The sequence below is a fragment of the Primulina tabacum genome, chromosome 14, assembly GCF_025594145.1.
Source record: "Primulina tabacum isolate GXHZ01 chromosome 14, ASM2559414v2, whole genome shotgun sequence".
NCBI classification, from domain to species: Eukaryota; Viridiplantae; Streptophyta; class Magnoliopsida; order Lamiales; family Gesneriaceae; genus Primulina; species Primulina tabacum.
In genome coordinates, this window is record NC_134563.1 from 3,468,587 (window position 1) to 3,492,884 (window position 24,298).

At 35.7% G+C, this 24,298-nt stretch overlaps 2 protein-coding genes across 2 annotated transcripts; one reads left to right on the top strand and one right to left on the bottom strand.

Annotated features, from left to right (window-relative positions):
- Nucleotides 1-7,608: 7,608 nt before the first annotated feature.
- LOC142524726 (dehydration-responsive element-binding protein 1A-like) lies at nucleotides 7,609-8,593 on the bottom strand. Its single transcript, XM_075628809.1, has one exon. The coding sequence runs from the start codon at nucleotides 8,504-8,506 to the stop codon at nucleotides 7,817-7,819; it is 690 nt and encodes a 229-aa protein (XP_075484924.1). The 5' UTR covers nucleotides 8,507-8,593; the 3' UTR covers nucleotides 7,609-7,816.
- Nucleotides 8,594-16,272: 7,679 nt separating this feature from the next.
- LOC142524727 (dehydration-responsive element-binding protein 1C-like) lies at nucleotides 16,273-17,126 on the top strand. The gene has a single exon (XM_075628810.1). It carries the CDS (start codon nucleotides 16,347-16,349, stop codon nucleotides 17,022-17,024), a length of 678 nt encoding a protein of 225 aa, XP_075484925.1. The 5' UTR covers nucleotides 16,273-16,346; the 3' UTR covers nucleotides 17,025-17,126.
- The last annotated feature ends 7,172 nt before the right edge of the window (nucleotides 17,127-24,298 follow it).

Below are 24,298 nucleotides of genomic sequence, written 5' to 3' on the forward strand. Positions count from 1 at the left end.
TGGACACGGATTCTTAGAATCCGTGCCACCACTTCCTTTTTCTTTTTTTTTTAAAAAAATAATAAAAAATATGAATCCGGGATAATAAGTACCGAATTGTACTAGTTTTACAAACCTTTAAAACTTGCCACATTTTTACAATGAGAATATTAATTTATAATATTTAGAAAAAACCCCATTAAAACTACCTCCAACTCAATTTAGTCATGTCTACTGTCGAAATCAAGAAAACCCAAAATAAAAATTAAATAAATAAATATTAAGATTAATTATTATAACAATTAGATTTTTTTTAAAAAAAACTTCCAGATTTTGTTTCTCTATAAAATATATCAATTTTCTGGAAAAAAATTTCATCTCCATAGTATGTCAATATTATATTGCAAAAACTTGTGTGAGATGATATCAAATGTCGTATTTTGTGAGACGGATCTCTTATTTGGGTCATCCATGAAAAAGTATTAGTTTTTATACTAAGAGTATTACTTTTTATTGTGAATATCGGTAGGGTTGACCCGTCTCACAGATAAAGATTCGTGAGACCGTCTCACAAAAGACCTACTCATATTATATATACACTTAAAAGTCTACTTATATTAGGATTATCAATTCACAGATATGGTCACGTTCGAACATCCTCATTTATAGACAAATTTATAAACTTAAAAGTCTACTTATAGAAACTTTAAGGTATAATTATTACAAAAAATAAATAATTATTCTAAAAGCGATATTTTACAAAATAAATATTACAGTATGAAAATTTAAGATATCGATATATATACAATAAAAATATTCAAACATACAATATATAAAAATATAGTCTATCTTTCTTAATTCTATATAAAAAAATTAAAAAAATTCGGGTCAATTTTGATTCACCGACCCGACCTGCCGAACCCGATTATTTTTTGTGGTCAAATTGGTTCGGTTTAGTGAATCGACTTCGTTTTTTACGGTCATAACTTATATTATAAAATTTGTGTACTTAAAATTATATTTTATCGGTAAAATTTAAATATATATAGTTAAATTTTATATATTGTGAAAAATAATCCAATAAATGAAGCCATACTTACTTAATGTTATCATTATTGAATTCAAACTGTTGTCGATGAATCGATAAGGTTAATTGATGTATATACCTTCTGACACACTTATTTTAAAATCATTTGCAGAATCCATAGTCTTCAGTTATTTGTATATGCAATTGGATCCACTTGACTCCCACTGGCACTGGGATTGCTACAGAATTTTAATTGAAAAGGTTAAATGTCAGAATCAGAATAATGAATAAAATAAGTTTGTCACATTGTCCCACGCGTTTATTACTACTAATGTCCAATTGCGTGTGTGAAGGAGAAAAAGAGATCAAGATTCATGCACCCATTCAAGTTCAAAAAGGCAAACTTTGTTCTTTTGCCCGATGGTAAGTGGGAAAGACCACACAATTAAATAATTGAATAAATAAAAAATATTTATAATGTTTGACATGGATATTTTTGCAATTCAAAAACTATGCATGTTTTTATATAAAAAATTTATAAGATAACTTATTATGTTTTTTGAGATATAAATATGAGTGTTATATATGGTGTGTAATGTTGGTCACAAATTCGACATCTTTTGACATCGAGATTAAATAGAAAACCCCTTAAAAATAAGAGTTGAGATCATGTTATATTACCGTGTACGTGTTTTCATTAATGTGAAAACACGTTTATTTCATTTGTTAACAAGGCTGTCGAAAACTCCGCTGTTTTTCATCCGAAAATTCTGCACAATTAATGCATGTCATTATTGGTCCACCTAACTCCACTTACATTATCTCACTTGGAGATATGTTAGATTTGATTGAAATGCAAACATATCTCCATATATCTTTTCAATCTTGAAATTTCATGTTGTTTATGTTTCTGCTATGTCACTTGAGGATCTACACCACTCAAACTTATCGGTGTTCATTTGCTTGGTCAGAACATCAACTATTATCCTTTGTGTAGATTTTCTTCATATCCACACTTTCTTCTTCCACTACTTATTGAACAAAGTGAAATTGAAATCCATTGTGTTTAGACCTGCAATGAAAGGCTGGAATCCTTGCGATGTGCAAGACACTCTGACTGTTACAAAATAAAGTAGCAATATCTTGTTTGTACCTGAACTCCTCCAATAACCTTTTAATTTATATTGTCTCTATGCAAGCTTGAGTAGTTGTCATATATCTTGCCTCTGTTGTTGATAACGACACAATTGTTTGTCGTTTTGAGACACAGCTTACTGCTCCCTCTACAAGTGTAAAAAAATAAACAGTGATAGATTTTATCCAATCATGATAGCTCTGGAGTGTAGAATTTTATCCTCCATATTATAATGCAGCATTTGAGGTACATTTAATGTATCTAATGATCCTCTTAACAATGCTCAAATGCTCTCGTCCAAGATTTGTCATATATCGACTAACTGCTCTCACTACTTGAGCAATGTCAGGTCTTGTACAGATCATGACGAACATCAAACTTCTCATTGCTAATGCATATGGTACTCGAGAGATCTTCATCTTCTCTGCTTCTCACTGTTTGTCATTCCCTCGGTTTTTCTTCACAAAACTTTCGAACACTCTTCACTTTCGTTTCATCATCTTTAAATTCTACAACGGCAAGACACAAATACGATCCACTAGACATTCGAAGCGAGATGGTAATTATGGAGGATGTTACTCCTGTTCACGAAACATCTGCTGAAACACCCACTGATCCAAATATGCAATCGTCCATGTCGCAGAAATGTCGATTTCCATCGAGACAAATGCCCCTGGCGAGCCGGTGAATGAACTTGATATGGATAATCCTTCAGATTTTACTGTTCTAAACCGAGTATTTACATCGGAGCCAATTGCTAGACGATCGAAGAGGCAGGGCGGTTAAAACCCCGACCTCACACCCAACAAAAGGTTTCGTCGGGTGAGCCCTCATCTTGACCCTCACTGTCTGATCCTTACAATACTTCTAGAAATGATTTCGACGATGCGGACTACGAGCTGGTGGCCCGTAAAAAGACCACATCAAAAACTGCTAAGAGGTCCTCTTCCTCCTCCTCGTCTGATGAGAAATCCTCGAGCTCTGCTGATGAAGCACCACAATCTGAACAGAAGGAACCAACATTCTCTAATGAAAACGAAGCCAATTTGAAGAAGGCTAAGCACCCTGCCCCTGCATCCGCTCCTCAAGAATCTGACTGGAAAACCCGATCCTGAGATGATGCAGGAATTCGACGATAATCACCCCTCAGTTTCCACTGAATCCTCCTCAAAGAGCACTGATGAAATGTTTGATGAAGGCGCATACGCTTCCTCTGATAGTGCCAGTGTTGTGCCAGATGTTGAATACATCACGAACAACACCGATCTCAGCGACTATGATTTGGACAGAATCTTCAGTACAAATTTCTATATCGAGAAGGCTATCTCACAATGGTCACTCTATGCAAAACGAGACCTTGTTGAAGAAAGAAATGTCGACATGGAAGCATTTTTCAGAAATAATCTGGTGAATTTTCTCAAATCACGAGGTATATTCTCTGCCGTTTCTTATGTGCTACCATTTTGTCGCAAACATGTGATTGAGTTCTATACCAACATATCAGCAGGAGTAGATGATGAGATGTCTGCAAAGTTCGGCCGAATATTTGTTTGCAACAAGGTGTACAAATTCAATCCCAAGATCATCAACGCCTATTATAACACCCCTGAGTTTGATGATGGCCCTCAACCAGACTTTAACGAGGTAAGTTTAGCACTAACAGAAGGATTGCTTCAACAGTTTATTGCTCACCCAGAACACCTCTTTGCCACGAATCTCACCTCACTTTACTATGTGCTTCATAAAGTTGCCATCCGCAATTGGACACCATCTACTAACTCCACGGTGGTGACAAAATCTCAAGATTTGACATTGTTTGCAGTTGGGACTGGCACGCTAACTTTGGAAGGCTGGCATTTAATCCAGTACTCCATTATGTTGAAGGCGGAATGAAGTCATCCAAGTTACCATTTCCTCGCTTATTTATGGCATACTTGAATCTCACGGATTCATTCGAGATATTGACGAGCAATCATCAGATGTCAGTGAACTGCTGAAGGTTGTTCCTGCCCTCTTCAAAGGAAACAAGAAGATCGACCTACCTTGGTCCGAGTCTCATGTTGCATCTATTGTCTCTGACACCCCTCAAGCCACTCCAGATACTACTGCACATATGGTTTATGTGATATTTTTCATTATTGTCATTCAAGCCCAAATCGATCATGTCCTTGCAAAGATTGTTCAAGCCAAGGCTGACATGGCCTACTATGAGAATCTTGTTGCAGATTATATGCTGGCATTGTAGATCGCTATCCATTCTGGACAAAAAAGAGGAGATCAAATTGAATCACAAAATGATGGAGCTGGTCCATCTGAAACATCAGAAGGAGATGACACTGATACTGATCAGTGATTATATTTTTCTGTTGTTTTTTTTTGCTCAGCTTTTTTTTTGTTTCCTTTAATTTTGGTACTTTGATTTAATGGTTTGATTCTCCTCTGTATTGTCTTATGTTTGGTTAACACTTCTAACAACATGTATGTTAACTTGATCAAATTTAGGGAGAGACATATTATCACATTCAATGGGAGAAGGATTCTCGTATACAGTGGGAGATCAAATGAAGTCAATATGGAAAATAGTATTTGTGCTGATTTTGTCCAAAAATGCAAAAACGGGGAGATTGAAAGGAAAAATAATATTGGAATCCAAAATATCATTTATTACTTGAAATGATCTTTTCTTTAAATATAATTTTCTTATTGACAAGATTATGTGAAATATTTATTTAAGAGTTTTGCCTTTCTAGATATGATATTTATAATAAGAATTGTATGATATGATATTATTGATTTTAAAAGAGTTTATTTCTATTAAAACTCTTGATTTTCATATTTTTTAGATTTTCTTTTGAAGATAAACCCTAGGAGATGAGGAAACTATAAATAAAAGAAGCAAGCTAATGAAAGTGTTCTTCAATTATTCTTCTTTCGATTCTTCGCTTGGAAGTTTTCGTGGCTGCGTACTGGTGCACTTTAGCACGTTGTGAAATTAAGAGAAAAACTATTCACAAAGACGCTGTTGTTTTGAAGAGTGTTGTTTCACGTGTTGTCGTGATTGTTGGAGACATCTGCATACAACACGCGTGGCGCGTGCAAGTGTTGGCTGAAGATCGCGTTTTTGTTGCTCCAGTTTCTGGCACCGTGGTTTTGCTTTCTTGATTATGTTGTAATTGTGTTAGTTGTTTAAGAAATCATTTTGTTTTCTCAAATTATTAACAAAATTGATTTTCGTTAAAATAACTAGTTATTGATTTTGTAAACTGAAACATGTTTTCTAGTGATCATTTTGCCTTGAGGTACCGCTACAAGTATTTATATTTGTACACAATTAATCTTGAGTTATCTTAGTTAAGCTATTTATTTGTGTTATATTATTCATCTGCGTGTTGTGTCAAATGTTACAACATTTGGAACAACATTTAAATCTGATGCACTCAAATTCTCGTATAATTTTTACATCTTATGTTAAACAGAATGATAAAACTTTGACAAGTACGAATTTTTTTTAAAATATTCTAATGATTATAAATATGTCAAGTAATATTTCACAAAAATATCACAAGACAATCAAATCTTTTGACAAAGCACACTAAAAATTGTGGAAACACGCCAAGAATCTTTTGGTCTAGTAGCAAAGGTGAGGCCTGAAGATTCATGTGGCCTCGTGTTCATTCTCTACTTATGTGGGTATCTAGTTAGATTATATAGGAAATTCTCCGACCCCATTGTAAAAAAATTATGGAAGTTACCATCAAATTCAAATCCAATTTGAATAAAATATTGAAGGTTTTTTTTTTGCAGAGCACCAACTTCCGAAGGCGAAATCTGTTGAACTCGAGGGGTCAAATGGACAACAACCGAGTCGTACTCCATTCCAACGCCACCCAGAATATAGAGAACCTGGTCATCATCGGATATAGAATGCCCACAAGCAGCAAGTGAATCAACGTAACTTTTCATTTTACCAAGATAATCAATCCTTCATGCTAAGACCACCTTTCTTGAGTGTCTGCAATTGAAGTCGGTACTGCATCATTCTCGCCTTTGAGCGATTAGCAAATAAAGTAGAAACCCGGATCCAAATTTGAGCAGACGAAGAACACTCAATCATCTGACTTTGAATCCCTTCGGTCATGGAGGCCAGAAGTAATGAAAAGAGAAGTTGATCTTGCCTAGACCAAGCAATCTATAGAGGATTTGGAATATCAGTACCATTTTCACTGGGGATGGAGCTGGGTGGGATGATTGACTGAGGATCAATATAGATGTCAAGACCCAAGCCTCGAATTCTAGCCAACACTTGAAGCTGTTAGAGGAGAAATTCTCATCAGTGAGTCTGATAGTGTTGATTTGGTTGGAGGGATTTAAAATCATGAGATAAGGGCTGAGATTGGAAATCGTGGCTGAGCCCGATTCTCCAGGTGAGGTGGCTTCCGCCATAAAAGCTCTGGTACCAAGTTAGCAAAATTAAAAAAGACGATTTGTGAACAAGGGAAGAAAAGAGCCCAGTACAATTATATTCCAATCTCACTATTCACAATGGATCAATACAAGTGTATTTATACTTATAATCACTAAGGATAAAAAGGTAAAAAAGTGAATATACAGAATGGAATCTGTTATATTGTTACAACATAAAAACAAAAGAGAGATCCAGGGCCTTCTACTAAATGGTGAGCTTGTGATCTACTGTATATGCGAACATACAGCTTTTGTGCACTTGGTTTGATGACGTCACTTAACACAAATCAATAAATGAATACACCATAGGATGAGCTCCGCAGGCTCGATCACGAGGACTATTGACATCGTCGATGATGGGATGATACCCAGACTCAGTCGATGGAGATCGAATCCATGGCAACCGCAAAGAAGGGAAAACATTCGCCGAAGCGGCAGCTTCGATACGTGGCTCGGTAAATTGTCATTTACTTACAATTTCAATCTCGAATTTAATCGATCAATCCAAACTTTTCTATTAATAAGGTATGTAGTTGTTTTAACAATCAGAATGTAAATTATTCATACATAATACAATCATCTGAAGCAACCACAACCATAGTACTGTTTAAACTATCTCGATAGCTTAATACCTTATAAATTGGTCTATTTTATCCCTTTTATCATATTATATATACTGATTTTGATTTCTAAATGAAAATATTTGATTATGATATTTTGGTATACTTTTTTAATAAATTAAATAACATATATTACTGACGTCAATAATAATATAAAAAAAATATGTCTCTTGTGAGACGGTCTCACGATTCTTTATCTGTGAGACGGGTCAATCATACCTATATTCACATAAAAAGTATAACTATTAGCATAAAAAATAATAATATTTCATGGACGACCAAATAAGAGATATGTCTCACAAAATACAACCCGTGAGACCGTTTCACTCAAATTTTTGTCTAAAACATATTATAAACACTGATTTCTTAATTGCACCATGACAGAATATCGCAAACTATTTTCCTTTTTGAATAATTACACTTAGGCTATTACAGAATTTTAGTACAGCAAAGAATAATAAAATTTCCCTGATATTTTCTATTTTAATTTGATATTTTCAAGTCATGTCCGTATGAACAAAATATCGTACGGCATGTAAAGAAAGTATTTTAAAAAATAAGAAAAAAAAATTTTAACAAAAAAAAAGGAATTTAAATGCAATAATTCCATAATGATACGTCAGCAATCATTTCCGCATCCTCATTATACTGAGGCGGCGGCACCATCAAACCCTCCGCCATATCAGCCAGAAACTCATGCATCCCAAACAACGCTTCGTCGTCCAGAAATATGAGATCCTCAGGAGACTCAAAGGCGGCGACTGCAGATGCGGCGGCGGCGGCGGCGGATGTTTCTTCTTCCTTGACGTCTTTTCTAGGCTCGGAAATCTCAGGACGGAAAGCGTCGGCTGCCTCAGCCGCTGCCTTTTGAATATCCTTAGCATTCCCCGACGCTGGAATCGGCAACCGCCACAAGGAGTCCGCGAAATTTAGACAAGCTGACCGGCCACGAAGCGCTATTGCAGCCACATCATGCGCACGCGCAGCCATTTCCGCCGTCTGGAATGTCCCCAACCAAATTCTGGATTTCTTGTTAGGCTCCCTGACCTCGCAAACCCACTTCCCAGAGTTCCTCCTCCGCACGCCTCGGTACACGGGATGCCTCGTCTCGCGGAACTTCTTCCTTCCCGCTCTCTTCTTTGGGTTATTCGAAGCTAAGATGACTTCCTCGTCAAAAGAAGTGGATTTGGCGCAGAAGCTTCCATTTTCTGAAGAAGATTCAGACGACCATGATTCTTGAACAATACTGGAAAAAGGTTCCCAATCATAAGTTGTAGACATCTTGTAATAAAATTTTCAAATTTCTTGATTGTATTTTAAGTAAGTTGAGTGGATCGCTACTATTTCTTTGTAAAGTTTGCTTATTTGCTGCACAAGTGAGAGTTGTACTTATATGTTGTGGATAAGTGAGGGACTCCACTCAGACTGCCCACGGTTTAGACTTTTCTCTTTAGTTCTTTTCCACGTCATCTGTCCAGTGTCCAACACGTGTATGTGAAAATTTGCAATTTTCTTTATATTTATTTATATTGTTTTGTATATATTTTATTTAAGAGTAACATTTTCAGATTCGTGAGTATTATTTTTTGAAAAAAATAAAAGGATTGAATTTTCAGATATCAAATGTGACCACTCTTCTTTGTGTTAATTTTTTTTGTTATTTTTAATTTAAGGCTTTAATTTTTTTTAATTTTATCGAATGATAAAATTATTTAAAAATTCAAAAGTTAGGATAATTAAAGAAATATTTTAGTAGTTTTAAAATTTATAAAATGGATATGATTGTGATAAAGGATTACATAAAGTTACTACAATATATTTTTATAATATTCTTTATAAAATGTAAATATAGCACTTTTGTAATTTTAGAGGGGTATTATTGATATTTAAATAAATTCATCTTGATATCAAAATAAGTTACTATATATGTCTCAAATTTAATAATACAGTATAATATATATAGTGTAGATATATTATATATAATTAGATTTTTTGTGAGACGGTCTCACGAACTTTTATCTATGAGACATGTCAACCTTACCAATATTCACAATAAAAAGTAATACTCTTAGCATAAAAAGTAATATTTTTTCATGGTTGACCCAAATAAGAGATATGCCTCACAAAATACGACATGTGAGACCGTTTCACACAAGTTTTTGTATTTTCGATTTTATAATTTTTGGCATACTAAATTTTATTGTTTTTGTTAATATGATGTGTTAGCGTTTAAATATATTATACAGTTAAAAAAAATATATGAAATTAAATCCATATCCATTCAATCACGCGTACATAAATTATCACGTTCTCAAATTTTGGTATTTGGGTTTTCTTTGACTGATTGTGAAGGTACTATTACTTATACGAATAAATTATTTTATTCGTGCGTGATAAATTATTGCTAATCATTTTCTTGATTCAAATGACAAGTCAATTTTTTTCCTTTATTTAACAAATAATTAAATTTATTTTTTAATATTATAAAAGAGGAATTTTATTTATGAATCCATTTACAAAATATTTAAATATTATAATTGTGCATGTAAATATACAGTACTCGTCAATATCTGCCGTACAATAAAATTGCGTATGTATATTTAATATATTTTATTAATTAAAATCTGTAAAAGCTTAATAAATTTTCCAATTTTTTTGGTTCTTATAATTTCTCATGCAATAGCGACGGTTTAATCAAATTCTATCGTTAATTCAGCGTTTGTTTTTGGTGACATGTATATTAGCACCAAAGTTTGATTGAACCATATTTAACCTTCTCGCAGAGGAAGTGGCAGTCGATTTCAATGTTCTAAGTTCGTTCATGAAATCTCGAATTCAATTCGTCGCTATATGTAGCACTGTTCGAATATAATAATAATAATAATATTTGGGCCCGAGTTTAACTTTTAAAAAGAGGCCTCTGAATCATAACGTGTGTTCGTATTTTTTTTAGCTCCATAGCAATTTTTCAAATTAAATCAATACGTTAAAGATAATACAAAAATCTAAATGAATAAAAATATCAAACATGTGCAAAATGATCACTAAAAACAAACCGCCTAACAGTTTTAGAGTTAAAAATACTAATCAAGTCTATATAATCAAGTTGTTCAGTAATTTCTTTCTCAATCGATGACATAGCTAATCCATTCAATCTTTCTTGTTAGGATCGGCCCTGCAACCAATTATGTTTACGATAGCTGTGGTTTTCTCGGAACCTACATTAAGAAAATAAACTTAGAAACAGGAAGTTTATTGTCTTCTAGAAAACCTACATGAACAATTACGTAATCACCACTTATCCACCACACAATATCAGAGAAAATTGTTAGTTGTTGCAGTTAGTTATAACACAATATGAAAATTGGAAGGCAGAATGACTTTGGAAGGTTTGAACACGAAGTGTTACTCAGAAGATTTTGAATTTGGTTCATCTTTTGAAGCACAAATCAGCAACAAACAACAAAGACCCAATTGCTTGACACATCATCACCAAAAAAATTATATCTAAAAAAATGAATATAAAAAATTTCCAGAAAAATACTTGAACAAAGTGGGTTTACGACCTTTTTTAATGTTGGACAAAGTGGGGTAACGACCTAAAAGCATGATCTTCACCCAAAAATTTCACAGAGAATCCTGACTTAATGAGACGGAGAGTGAATCATACAGTTTTGACTCCAAATTATTACTGTACATAACATTAATACACTTACAAGGGTGAGGCTGGTGCGCAATTGATGCTGGAGACTCGAGTCGAAGATGGAGAAAACCGAAGACGAAGGATGGAAGACTGGAGCGGTGAAAAGAAATTTTACGGGCTTTTATTTGATATTTTATGAATTCTTTAAATTTTAATATTTATAAATAAAAAAAAAACTGTTTTTTTTATATATAATAAATTTTTTTAAACATTTTTGGGCCCCAAAAAGATATGGACCTGAGTCATTGGACTCTTATGACTCTTAATAAGCACGACCATGTTTAATGTGTATATTTTGATTTAGTATCACTATACGAGCTACGTAGAATATTATCAATGTTATAAAGACAATTTTCGATGGATTGTTCGATTTTGACGAAAAATGATAAAAAAAAAAAACCAAATTACTAAATGAAAATAAACATCGATAAATTACAACTAAAATATATGATATACGTGATCAAAACTGAAATTTTAATTTTTCCACAAATCCCGTAGGCACGTGTGTTAAATCAAAAGAATTAAAGATTGAATTATTTATTTTAACGACTTGTCAAGGACATTATAAAAGATGTAGACCGATCTATGTAGCTATGCACACGTGTTCGACGCTAAAGACGATGTACTTGTTTATGAAGGCAAGCCATGGCCCGCATGAACTAATATATATATATATATATATATTGTGTGTGTGTTGAAAAGTCTAATCCGTGGACAACCACAGTACCAGCCTTTTCACCTTATCCACATTTCCCAGCGTAGGCTTCGCGTTCCATACGTCAAGTTGCTTTGACTCACATACATACGTATAAATACAGTTATGCTGTGTTGAGAACCTCAATCTGTTTATAAGATTTTGAGAACAAATATACAACAAACTGAATATCAATGGCTCAAGTTTTATTGCTAATGATATTGGCTTATATAGTCATACAATTCAACGGAAATAACAACTCAACAAGAATAAAGGAAAAGATAACAGAAACATAGACCAAGTCAAAACAAATTAAATGTCCCTACATAACAGGACTTTATTTAACAAAGATCAGTAAACCCCTTCATTTCCTCCCTTAAACTAAATGCTATTTAGCAATTAGATTATGCTCGAGATCTCGCAAACTCCCAACATCTTTCGAAGCTTCTGAAAGGCTTCAAGCTTCAATGGTTTAGTCATTATGTCTGCTACTTGATCTTGACTGCCACAATGAATCAATTCAATATTACCATCTTTGGTAAGATTCCTCAAGAAATGAAATCTCACATCTATATGTTTACTGCGACCATGCATAACGGGATTTTTTGACAGCTTGATAGTAGAATTGTTGTCGCACATCACAGTAATGCAACCTTCATCAGAGCATCCCAGCTCCTTTAAAATTCTTTTCATCCAAACTCCTTGACAAGCACAGACGGCAGCCGCTACAAATTCAACTTCTGTAGTAGATAAGGTCACGATTGGCTGCTTCTTTGAACACCACGAAACAGCACCTGAATTCATTAAGAAAACATATCCCGAAGTACTCTTCCTATCTTCCATATCTCCAGCATAGTCACTGTCAGTCAGTGAATGTCAACAACTTACCATCTCCTTTTTTCATATAATGAATTCCATAGTCCATAGTCCCTTTTAGATATCGGAGCACTCTTTTAGCTGCTTGTAGATGAATCTCTTTTGGTTTTGCCATATATCTACTTATGAGACAAGTGACAAACATTATGTCAGGTCTCGTGGTAGTGAGATACATTAAACTCCCAACTAGTTGTTTGTAGTAAGTTTCATTAACAGAGATTCCATCTTTATCTTTGCTTACTTTGAAGCCTGGAACAATTGGACTCTCTACTGAATTACTTTCATTCATGCCAAATCTTTTCAGAATTTCCATTGCATATTTTCTTTGGCATATAGAAATACCACCAGATTTTTGCAACACCTCAATTCCAAGAAAGAATCTCATCTTTCCCAAATCAGTCATATCAAACTCTCTCAACATAGAGCTTTTAAATTCGGACATCATAACTTCATCATCACCAGTAAAAATTAAATCATCAACATAAACACTTACAATGATAAATTTTCCTTCCCTGTTCTTCTTTGTGAATAATGTCTGCTCGCTATCGCACTTTTGGAAACCTTCTTTGATAAAGTGTGCTTCAATTCGACTGAACCAAGCTCGTGGAGCTTGTTTTAGTCCATACAAGGCTTTGTGTATCTTGTAGACAAGATGTTCACTGCCCTTTTTTTCATATCCCCTTGGTTGTTCCACATAAACATCTTCACTAAGCTCACCATGGAGGAATGCGGACTTAACATCTAGTTGAAAAATTTTCCAATCCTTGTGTGCTGCTAGAGCAATGATCATCCTTACTGTATCCATTCTTGCTACTGGTGCGAAAACTTCTGTGTAATCTACACCATATTGTTGAGAGTACCCTTTCGCAACCAGACGTGCCTTGTGTTTCTCAATCTTGCCATGTTCGTTGTACTTTGTTTTATAAACCCACTTCACACCAATCTTTTTTGCCCCAGCTGGTAGCTCAGTAAGAGTCCATGTTTTGTTCCTCTCGATGGAATTGATTTCACTATCCATGGCCTTTCTCCAATCTGCACTTTTCATGGCTTCCTCAAAGTACAACGGATCAGCTGATACTACTTGCACTATATGAGCCTCATCCTCAGATAAACCTTCGCCACTGACATAGTCGCTCATCTAACTAGGAGGTCTCCTCGCCCTCTCGTCACCTTCATTAGAGCTATCTGTCTCACTTCTAACTTCTTCATCTGTCCCAACATTGATATCACTATCCTCAGTGTCACTTACTCCTTCATTTTCACCCTACTCTAAGGCTACTTCAGTGTGTTTTCTATGATTCTCGTCCCAATCCCATTGTTTCACTTCTTCGAAAATTACATCTCTACTCACAATGATTCTCTTAGCAACAGGATCAAATAACCTGTAGCCTTTTGATTCCTCACTAACCCCCAACAGTACACAAGCAATGCTTCGATCATCAAGTTTTGTCCTCCCTGCCTTTGGAACATGGACATGTGCTATACAACCGAAAACTCGAAAGTGTGCTACTGATGGCTTCAGTCCACTCCAAGCCTCCTCTGGAGTAACATCTTTAACTGCCAAAGTTGGACACCTGTTTAGGACATAGATGGTCCAGTTTACTGCTTCTGGCCAAAAGGATTTGGGAAGGTTTTTGTCAGATAGCATCGATCGGACCATGTTCATGATGGTTCTATTCTTCCGTTCAGCAACACCGTTCTGCTGTGGTGTGTAGGCAGTGGTCAATTGCTTCTTTATTCCACTTTGTTTGCAGAAATCATTGAACTCGTTTGAATTAAATTCGCCTCCTCTATCAGTGCGTAAACATTTGATGAACATCCCTGTTTCTTTCTCAACCATAGTCTTAAAGCATTGGAAAAGACTAAAAGCCTCTGATTTTTCTGTCAAAAAATACACCCAAGCTTTTCTACTGTAATCATCAATGAATAGAAGAATGTACCTCTTATTGCTGTTAGATATGGGTGTGATCGGGCCGCAAATATCTGCATGAACGAGTTCTAGTTTCTGAGCTGCTCTCCAATTACACTTCTTTGAAATGGGATCACGATGTTGTTTCCCATTGATGCAATCAATACATATCTCAGTACTTGAAGTAGTGAGTTGAGGAATTCCATGTACCATGTCTTTGTTCAGCAAGGTACGCAAACCTTTGTAGCTTAAATGCCCATACCTTTTGTGCCAGAGATGAGTTAAGTTGTCAGCTTTTGTGTGAAAGCATCGATCAACTTCCTTTGGAGAGGACGTTTGTGATTGAGATTGTAAAATAAACATTCTATTGGTACTCATGTTAGTCTGAATAATCAAGCCCCTTTCTGGATGGAAAATCTTGCACATGCCGTCTTTGATCAAAATAGTCAAGCCTCTTTCCTGCAATTGCCCTATGCTCAAAAGATTATTTTTTAATTCAGGGATACAGTATACCTCAGTAACAACATGATTAACTCCATTTAGTAGCAACTTCACACTTCCTTTGCCCATTACATTCATCTTTGTGTTATTTCCGAGCTTCACCGAGTGCCGAAATTCTTCATTGATATCACTGAATATACCTCGGTTGCCACACATGTGACTAGAACAACCTGAATCAAGGAACCATGCATCTTCATTTCTGGTCTCAATCAATTCCTCGTAAGCCATGAGAAGCATTTCATCTTCGTCGCCAACTTCTGCATAATGCACTTCTTTATTCTCAGGACATTCATATTGAAAATGTCCAAGTTTATGGCATTTATAACATTCCACGGTGGCCTTGTTGAAACCGGTTCTGCCTCCCCCTCTGCCTCTTCCTCTATAGGTACTACGACCACGACCTCTTCCTCCATCATATGTCACTTTCAAAGCCTGCTCCTCTCCATGATGCCTCTGAAATTTCTGTTCATGTACTATCAAGGAGCTTTGTAACTCATCAATAGTGAGAGCATCAGTGTCTTTTGATTCTTCAATGGAACAAACAACATAGTTAAATTTCTCAGTTAAAGAGCGTAGAATTTTTTCTACTACTTTAACATCTTCCATATCTTCTCCATAAGTTCGCATCTTGTTTGCTACTGTCATGACCCTTGAGAAATACTCTGTCACTCCTTCACCAGTTCTCATCTCAAGAGTTTCAAACTCTCTGCGGAGAGCTTGAAGATGAGATCTCTTGACCCTCGCATTTCCATCATATTTTTTTTTCATGGCATCCCATATGTCTTTGGAAGTATCCTTTTTGAGAATGGTGTCAAGAACTGTGCGTTCGATGGCCTGGAAGAGATAATTCTTCACTTTCAGATCTTTGAGCTGCATTTCCTCATTCTTTTTGCGATGTGCTTCTGACTGTGATGCGTCATTTGCTGGTTCAACATAGCCAGACTCCACCAACTCCCAATATTCCTTGGAACGTAGAAAATTTTCCATCAACATGCTCCAATGATCATAGTGACCATCAAAGCGGGGAATAGCTGGCTGAATGAAGTTGTCGGTAGTCATCTTCGTAGTCATCTTCTATGCTGCTGCTAGAATTTATTAGGCCCACTACAAGCTCTGATACCAGATTGTTGAGAACCTCAATCTGTTTATAAGATTTTGAGAACAAATATACAACAAACTGAGTATCAATGGCTCAAGTTTTATTGCTAATGATATTGGCTTATATAGCCATACAATTCAACGGAAATAACAACTCAACAAGAATAAAGAAAAAGATAACAAAAACATAGACCAAGTCAAAACAAATTAAATGTCCCTACATAACAGGACTTTATTTAACAAAGATCAGTAAACCCCTTCATGCTGCACTACTGTGCCGCCAAACACACCTGCTGCAATAAACACTAAGAAATTAGAAGAAGTACAACTGTTTTCAAGAATGCAGATGATGTTTACAAGTTATAATTGGGAACCTTTTTCCAGTGTTCAAGAATCATGGTCGCCTGAATCTTCTTCCAAAAGTGGAAGCATCTGCGCCAAATCCAGTTCTTCTGACGAGGAAGTTATATTAGCTTCAAATAACCCGAAGAAGAGAGCGGGAAGGAAGAAGTTCCGAGAGACGAGGCACCCAGTGTACCGAGGCGTGCGGAGGAGGAACTCCGGGAAGTGGGTTTGCGAGGTCAGGGAGCCTAACAAGAAATCGAGAATTTGGTTGGGAACTTTCCAGACAGCCGAAATGGCCGCGCGTGCACATGATGTGGCGGCGATCGCGCTTCGTGGCCGGTCAGCTTGTCTTAATTTCGCAGACTCTTTGTGGCGGTTGCCGATTCCAGCGTCGGGGAGTGCTAAGGATATTCAAAATGCGGCTGCTGAGGCAGCAGCGGCTTTCCGGCCGGAGTTATCTGAGCCTAGAAAGGACATCCATGAAGAAGAAACATCAGCCGCCGCCGCCGCCTTTGAGTCGTCAGAGGATCTCTTATTTCTGGACGAGGAAGCGTTGTTTGGGATGCATGAGTTGCTGGCCAATATGGCGGAGGGTTTGATGATGCCGCCACCTCAGTATAGTGAGGACTTGGAATTGAATGCTGACGTGTCATTATGGAATTATTCGATTTAAATTTATATTTTTTTATTATAATTCGTATGTCGCTATATTTCTTAGCTACTACGACCATGACTCAAAAATACTAAATTAAAATAGGGAAATTATAATTTTTTATTCTTTTGTGTACTATCATTTTATTTAATTTGAATTTTTTTACAAAGGTAGGTAGTTTTTGATTTTACAAAAAGAAATAGCGCATTAACATAGAAGTATGTCTCTTGTGAGACGTCTTACGAATCTTTATCTGTGAGACGGGTCAACCCTATCGATATTCACAGTAAAAAGTAATACTTTAGCATAAAAATTAATACTCTTTCATGGATGACCCAAATAAGAGATTTATCTCACAAAATACGATTCGTGAAACCGACTCACACAAGTTTTTGCCTTAACATAGTTTATGGATAAAAATCTCAAAGTGGATCAACATGTGGTGAGCCATTAAACTATTGGGCCAGAAAACCCAAATGTGCAGAATTCTCACCCCTAAATATTCTCTTCAGGCCCGCCAGATATTATGAGTACGCTCATCTTTAACTGTCGTGGGCGAGGCAGCCCAAACTCTTGGACTTAGTGTCCAAGTTTAGGCCCAGGTTTGTGTTTCTAATAGAAGTTAAACCTAATATAAAAAGATCGATATTCTAAAAAATAAAATAGTGGTACAAATGTTTCTTTCTTATGCGTGACGTAAATAATGGAGGCAGAATTGCTTTATTCTTAATAACTTCATTGATGTGGAAGTTTGTGTTCAGGGAATGTCGATTGACGGGGGAGAAAAGAGTGGACGACCCCAATTTTGAGATTTATTACGCACATTTTCTCGAGGATCAGTTTCATAACATGAATGCACCAAAATCACCATAACCACTGTAAGGATTATTTTGTCCGACAGATGATCGAAATAATAAGAATATTAGTATAAGATTAAAAATAGTAAATTTGTGTTTTGTCAGAATTAAATATTGTGCCAGATGTTACAACATCTCGGACAACATCTACATGCAGCGAAAAATTAACTTTTATAACACAAATTGACTTGAAATAAATAGATGAACAAGATTAAATGTGCACAAGTATAAATACTTGTGCGGTGCCTTATGGCAAAAATTAATCACTAGAAAAATCAATCGTTCACAAAAACCTAACACTAGTGATTATGACAAAAATCAATTTCCTCAACAAGTTGAGAAAACAAATGCTTTCTAAAACAAATAACCAGAATAAAACTAAAACAAGAAAGCAAAACGTGTTGCTAAAAAAACAGATCCAAGAGAAACAATCTTCGGCCAACTTCTTCCCAGATGTTGTCCGCAGATGTTCTCAACATTCACAGCAACACTCTATCACACTCTTCACAGCACGTCTCTTGAATAAAGTTTTCTCTGAATTCCTGAACGTGCACACGTGAGTGAATATTGACCGAGAGGAAGAAGCCGCAAGAAAAACTCTCACTAAAAACTCCAAGAAAATCTTCTCACGTGAAAACTCTTCACGAAAACTTCCCACGAAAAACACTTCGACTCCACGAAAATTCTATACACAAACTCTCTGAATTTTTCCCACAAAAATTCTTTCTTTTAAGCTCCCAAGAAAATCACCTCCACGAAAATCCTACACGTGAACTCCTCCACTAAAACTCTCTCACTTCTTTTTAATCTTCATCTCTCTTATTTATAATTCACTTCATCTCACAAGGAAATCTACAAAATAAAGAAATCAAGAGTTAAATCAATAATATAATATCTTCAAGATCTTTATCATAAATATAATATCTAGAAAAGTCAAATCCAATATTCCACATAATCTTATCAAGAATGAAATTAGACTTAAAGAAGATATTATATCACAATAAAATCTTAACATAATTATCTAGAAAGGCAAAATCATAATTAAATATTATACTCAATCAAATCATCAAAAAATATATAATATTAGGGAAATCAATTTAATATGAAAATTATATTTCCCTTCAATCTCCCCCTTTTTGCCTTTCTGGACAAAATCAAATCAAACTCAATTTCTCAGTTGAACTCAGTTAACTTCCCCTTAATATGAGAACTTTTCTCCCCCTGTATAAAATCAAGTTAGTACGGGTGTTGTTCGTTGTGTTGGAAACACCTGAGACAACACCTGCAAAAATGATTAACAGTTCATTAAAACAGAAACACATTTGGGAAGCAGAAGTTAACAAAGCAGAACATTAAAAACGAAATCAAGCAAATGTATCAGATAGATGGTATCATTTGATCCATTCAATTCACACTCCCTTGAGTTTGAGTCACGTCTTCTCCCCCCTTTTTGTCCAGAATGGACATCTACCTCCATAGCCAGACGATAGTCAGAAATTAAGTTCTCGTAGGAGACCAGATCAGCTTTGGCCCGTACTCACTTACCAAAATTACTGAGATAATTGCGTCCAAAATCATTTCAAAATAATTTTCAGAATTGAAACTCACATCGATTTTAACACCACTGAACCATCAAAAATCACAAATATTGGATTTCTAGCAAAATCCGGATTTTCATCGAATTTTCTCTGTTGAAATACGCATACCATTTTGCCCAACAATATTCACAATGTTATGTTTATGCATGACCTATTTATGCCTAATAACAGAATGTAACTGAAATAAAAACATGAAAAAAATGAGATATGTTTACAGATGAGGTGTTGTCACAAATGTTGGCAGCATCTTCTGACAACACGTCCAATTCCAGAAAATAATTTTGATTTTTCTACACACTTGGAGATTTTTTTTATTTTTCTGACCATAGAAGTGGTAGCTCCCACACTAGAAGAACGGTCTTCTTTTGGACTCCTCTAGGTAGCTTTTTCCATTTTCTTCTATTTTCCTTTCTGTATTGAATTCAGAAGAGGTAGCTCCCACACTAAAAGTACAGTCTTCATTGGACTCTTTTAGGTAGCTTTTTCCATCTTTTCTTCTGATACAGAGCATATTCAAAATTGATTTTTTTTCTTTTTACTTAATCTTTTCAAGTCACCTTTCGTATGGGTCAATGTCATGGAGTACATGATCATCCCTCAACTACTTTGTGAATTAAACAGATCATTAATCATGTCCAAGTGTGTTAAGATTAAATAGAACAAGAAATTTTAAGTGCACCAGAAGATTATACATCATTGTGATAACACATCATATAACAGTATGAATGTAATGCAGAATGCCGAAATCCTAAAAATGCGAATTCATGTTAGGTGTTGTCCGAGATGTTGTAACATCTGAGACAACATCTATGTATGATCAGGCAGAACACATGCTGAGAGATTTCCTAAGGTTGGAAAACCTCTCAAAATCTAATACTTTTGTAAATATGTCAGTCAGTTAGTTATTTGTACCAACAAATTCAATTCGAATCAATCCTTTTTCTACTAAATCTCGAATAAAGTGATGTCTAATGTCAATGTATTTTGTTCGAGAGTGTTTTACTGAATTTTTTGAAATATCAATTGTACTAGAATTATCACAGTATCCGATTTCTCTCTAATGAAACTAACCCATGAAAATTGTGATCATAAACATAAACTTGACAAATAAGACTCTCACCTTTAGATTTCTTAATAAAAAGAGTTTTGTCTACCTCACCTCGTTTGAAGCCAATTTTCAGTAGATATTCACTTAATCTGTGAGTATAAGGAGCTCATGAAATAAGTCCAGCCATCTTTCGGTAATCCACTTTTTCTTTCTTTCGAGTTTGGGCACCTTCATGCATACTTCCAATTATTTGAGATGATGGATGGTTTTTCTGAATTTTACTTGGAATATTCTGTCCATCATCTACCGCGTCATCATCGTTATTCGTTTCATCCGCAGCTTCAGTGATTTCGGTGTCAGGTGTTGTGTCAGATGTTGCAACATCTGGGGCAACATCTGCATTTTCCAGTGATATTGGAATTTCCAGAAACTCATCCACATCATCTTCAGCTGTTTTCTTTTTGAGATCTGCAAGGTCATCAAAAACAACATTAATGGATTCCATAATAGTCCAAGTTCTTAAATTAAACATGCGATAGGCTCGACTATTAGTGGCATATCCCAAAAACAAACACTTATCACTCTTTGAATCAAATTTTGCAAGTTGATTCCTGTCATTCAAAACATAGCACACACAACCAAAAACATGAAAATATTTATGGTTAGGCTTCTTTCCCATAATTATCTCATACGATGTCATAGTCGAACCACTTCTCAAATACACCCTATTTGAAATATGACATGCGGTGTTAAGGGCTTCTGCCCAAAAACGCTTTGAAATACACTTTGAAGTCAACATCACCTTGCCATTTCTTGAAGTGTTATATTCTTACGTTCGGCTATCCCATTTTGTTGTGGTTTCTTTGGAGCAGAAAATTCATGTGAAAAACCTTTCTTGTCACAAAAAGATGAGAATGAGGAGTTTTCAATTCCTTACCATGGTAAGTCCTTATCCTTGTCACCTTCAAATTATGAAAGTTTGTAATCCTTGTGACCAATTTTTTAAACATTGAAAGTGTTTGATTTCTCCCTAATGAAACTTATCCATGAAAACTGTGAGAAATCATCAACACAAACAAATGAATACTTCTTACCTCCAAAACTTTTCACTTCCACAGGACCCATAAAATCTATGTGTAGCAATTCGAGGCAACGTGTTGTCCCAAAGTGGGGGCAACATGTGATGTGACACACGAGTTTGCTTACCCTTTTGACAGTCTCCACAAACATATGGTGTACTAGATGATAGGTTAGGCATACCTCGTACAGCATCGAACTTACTCAAATTCTTCAGGGTTTTGAAACTAGCATGTCCAAGTTTTTGATGCCATAGGTCGAGATCACTAACTTCTGCATGTTTGCATGAAAGTCCTTCACCTATTTGGTAGTAATTGTCCGAAGACCTTGTACCTGTCATAATGCACAAGTTAGTTTCATCAAACACTTCACACATATGTTTATCAAACTCGACATGCAAATTATCATCACACAGTTGGCTTATGCTTATCAAATTCAAATTTAATTATTCAACATGAAGCACATTGTGGAGTTTTGGCAGTCCTTCAACACTCAAAGTACCCTTTCCAACAATTTTTCCTTTAGCTCCCCCTCCATATGTCACTCTACCACATTTTTGCTCAACATAATCGGTGAGGTATTCTCGTGATCCCGTCATGTGGCGTGAGCTTCCACTATCAAAGTACCAATAACCTGCAGTATTAGTTTTCAACGAAGTATAGACAACTTTACAGTGAGTTTTTACCTTTGGGACCCAAATTTGTCTTACTGTAGGTCGGTGGTGGGAGGTGTTGCGGAAAGTGTTGGACAACATTCGGGGCAACATCCTGCTCGACTTTCGATTCATGCAGTCATCCCTGAGTTTAAAACAGTATGACCTGATATGTCCAGGCTTAAAACAGTAATGACATACATACCTGCGTTTTCTTTTCCTAGGAACGGGTGCAGCATGTTGTTTTCTTGGTGGAGAACTTTTGAATGATGGCTCGGGTTGTGAATGTGTAGATATATCAGTTTTTCCTTTCACAAAGACTGTTGATTTGGAACATTCACCAATTTCAAACACACCGTCTTTGAAATCTAAGCCCTTCTTGTCATCTCTTCCCATCGAGAGTATGGATTCAAGCTTTGATGTGCTCGAATTAAACTTGGACAATGTTTCAGTTGCCTTTTGAAGTTCTTCTTTGGTCTTTCCCAGTTCTAAGTCCTTTTTGCACAGAATTACTTCAAGTTTGTCAACCACGGCTCTTAGATCAGTGTTTTCCTTTACAAGAGTGGAGTTGAGCTTGTTTCTTTTGGTCCAATCCTCAAACAATTCTTCATAAAGCTTTTGAACACTCTCAAGAGTCATCTCTTCATCATCAGCTTCTGATTCATCATCTCCACTCGAATTTCCAGAAGTTGTGGATTTCAAACACACTGAATTTTTGCAGATGTTGCGGCCAGGTGTGGCAACACCTAAAGGATTCACTTGCAACCAGCGTTTTTCTTCATTCCTTGGTCGAAACTGTTGTTGGGCAGGAGGTTTAGGAGCTGGTGGTCGAAGTGCTCCGTTTGCAAGTGACGTGTCCATTAAATATTTCTGTCAAAACAAAATAAAAACCAGAATCAGCACTTAATATATCAAGAGTAGGCTCTGATACCACTTGTAAGTATTATTTTGTCCGACAGATTATCGAAATAATAAGAATATTAGTATAAGATTAAAAATAGTAAATTTGTGTTTTGTCAGAATTAAATATTGTGCCAGATGTTACAACATCTCGGACAACATCTACATGCAGCGAAAAATTAACTTTTATAACACAAATTGACTTGAAATAAATAGATGAACAAGATTAAATATGCACAAGTATAAATACTTGTGCGGTGCCTTATGACAAAAATTAATCACTAGAAAAATCAATCGTTCACAAAAACCTAACACTAGTGATTATGACAAAAATCAATTTCCTCAACAAGTTGAGAAAACAAATGCTTTCTAAAACAAATAACCAGAATAAAACTAAAACAAGAAAGCAAAACGTGTTGCTAAAAAAACAGATCCAAGAGAAACAATCTTCGGCCAACTTCTTCCCAGATGTTGTCCGCAGATGTTCTCAACATTCACAGCAACACTCTATCACACTCTTCACAGCACGTCTCTTGAATAAAGTTTTCTCTGAATTCCTGAACGTGCACACGTGAGTGAATATTGACCGAGAGGAAGAAGCCGCAAGAAAAATTCTCACTAAAAACTCCAAGAAAATCTTCTCACGTGAAAACTCTTCACGAAAACTTCCCACTTAAATGTCACGCCCCGAAACTCGGGATTGACACCGGCGTTGTTCATCAACCACACAATCGAAAAACAACCAGCCTCGTAGCATAGTATAAATCGAAACCAGTTTATTTCAAAAATTCGCAAAAACAACCATTGTCTTTACAACTGAATAAATTGAATAAATTACGGAAGCGTTTACAATTAAAATAAACCTACTAAAATTCTTAAATCCTTGCAGCAAAATTCTCGAAATTTAAATAATTTCACCAGCCCCAAAATTGATCCGACTCTTCTTCCTCAACCTGTTCCTCTGATTTATCTTCGGATTTATCTGGGAAGGTTGTAAGGGGTGAGTATTTTGGGAAATACTCAGCAAGTGGGGGCCGTTCGAGTACACAACAACATGCATATAAAATTCGAAATACGTACACACACACACACCATGCATAAATTGACTCATACCACATTCGTATCCTTGACCTGACACTGAGATTCCTCTACTTTCAATGGTT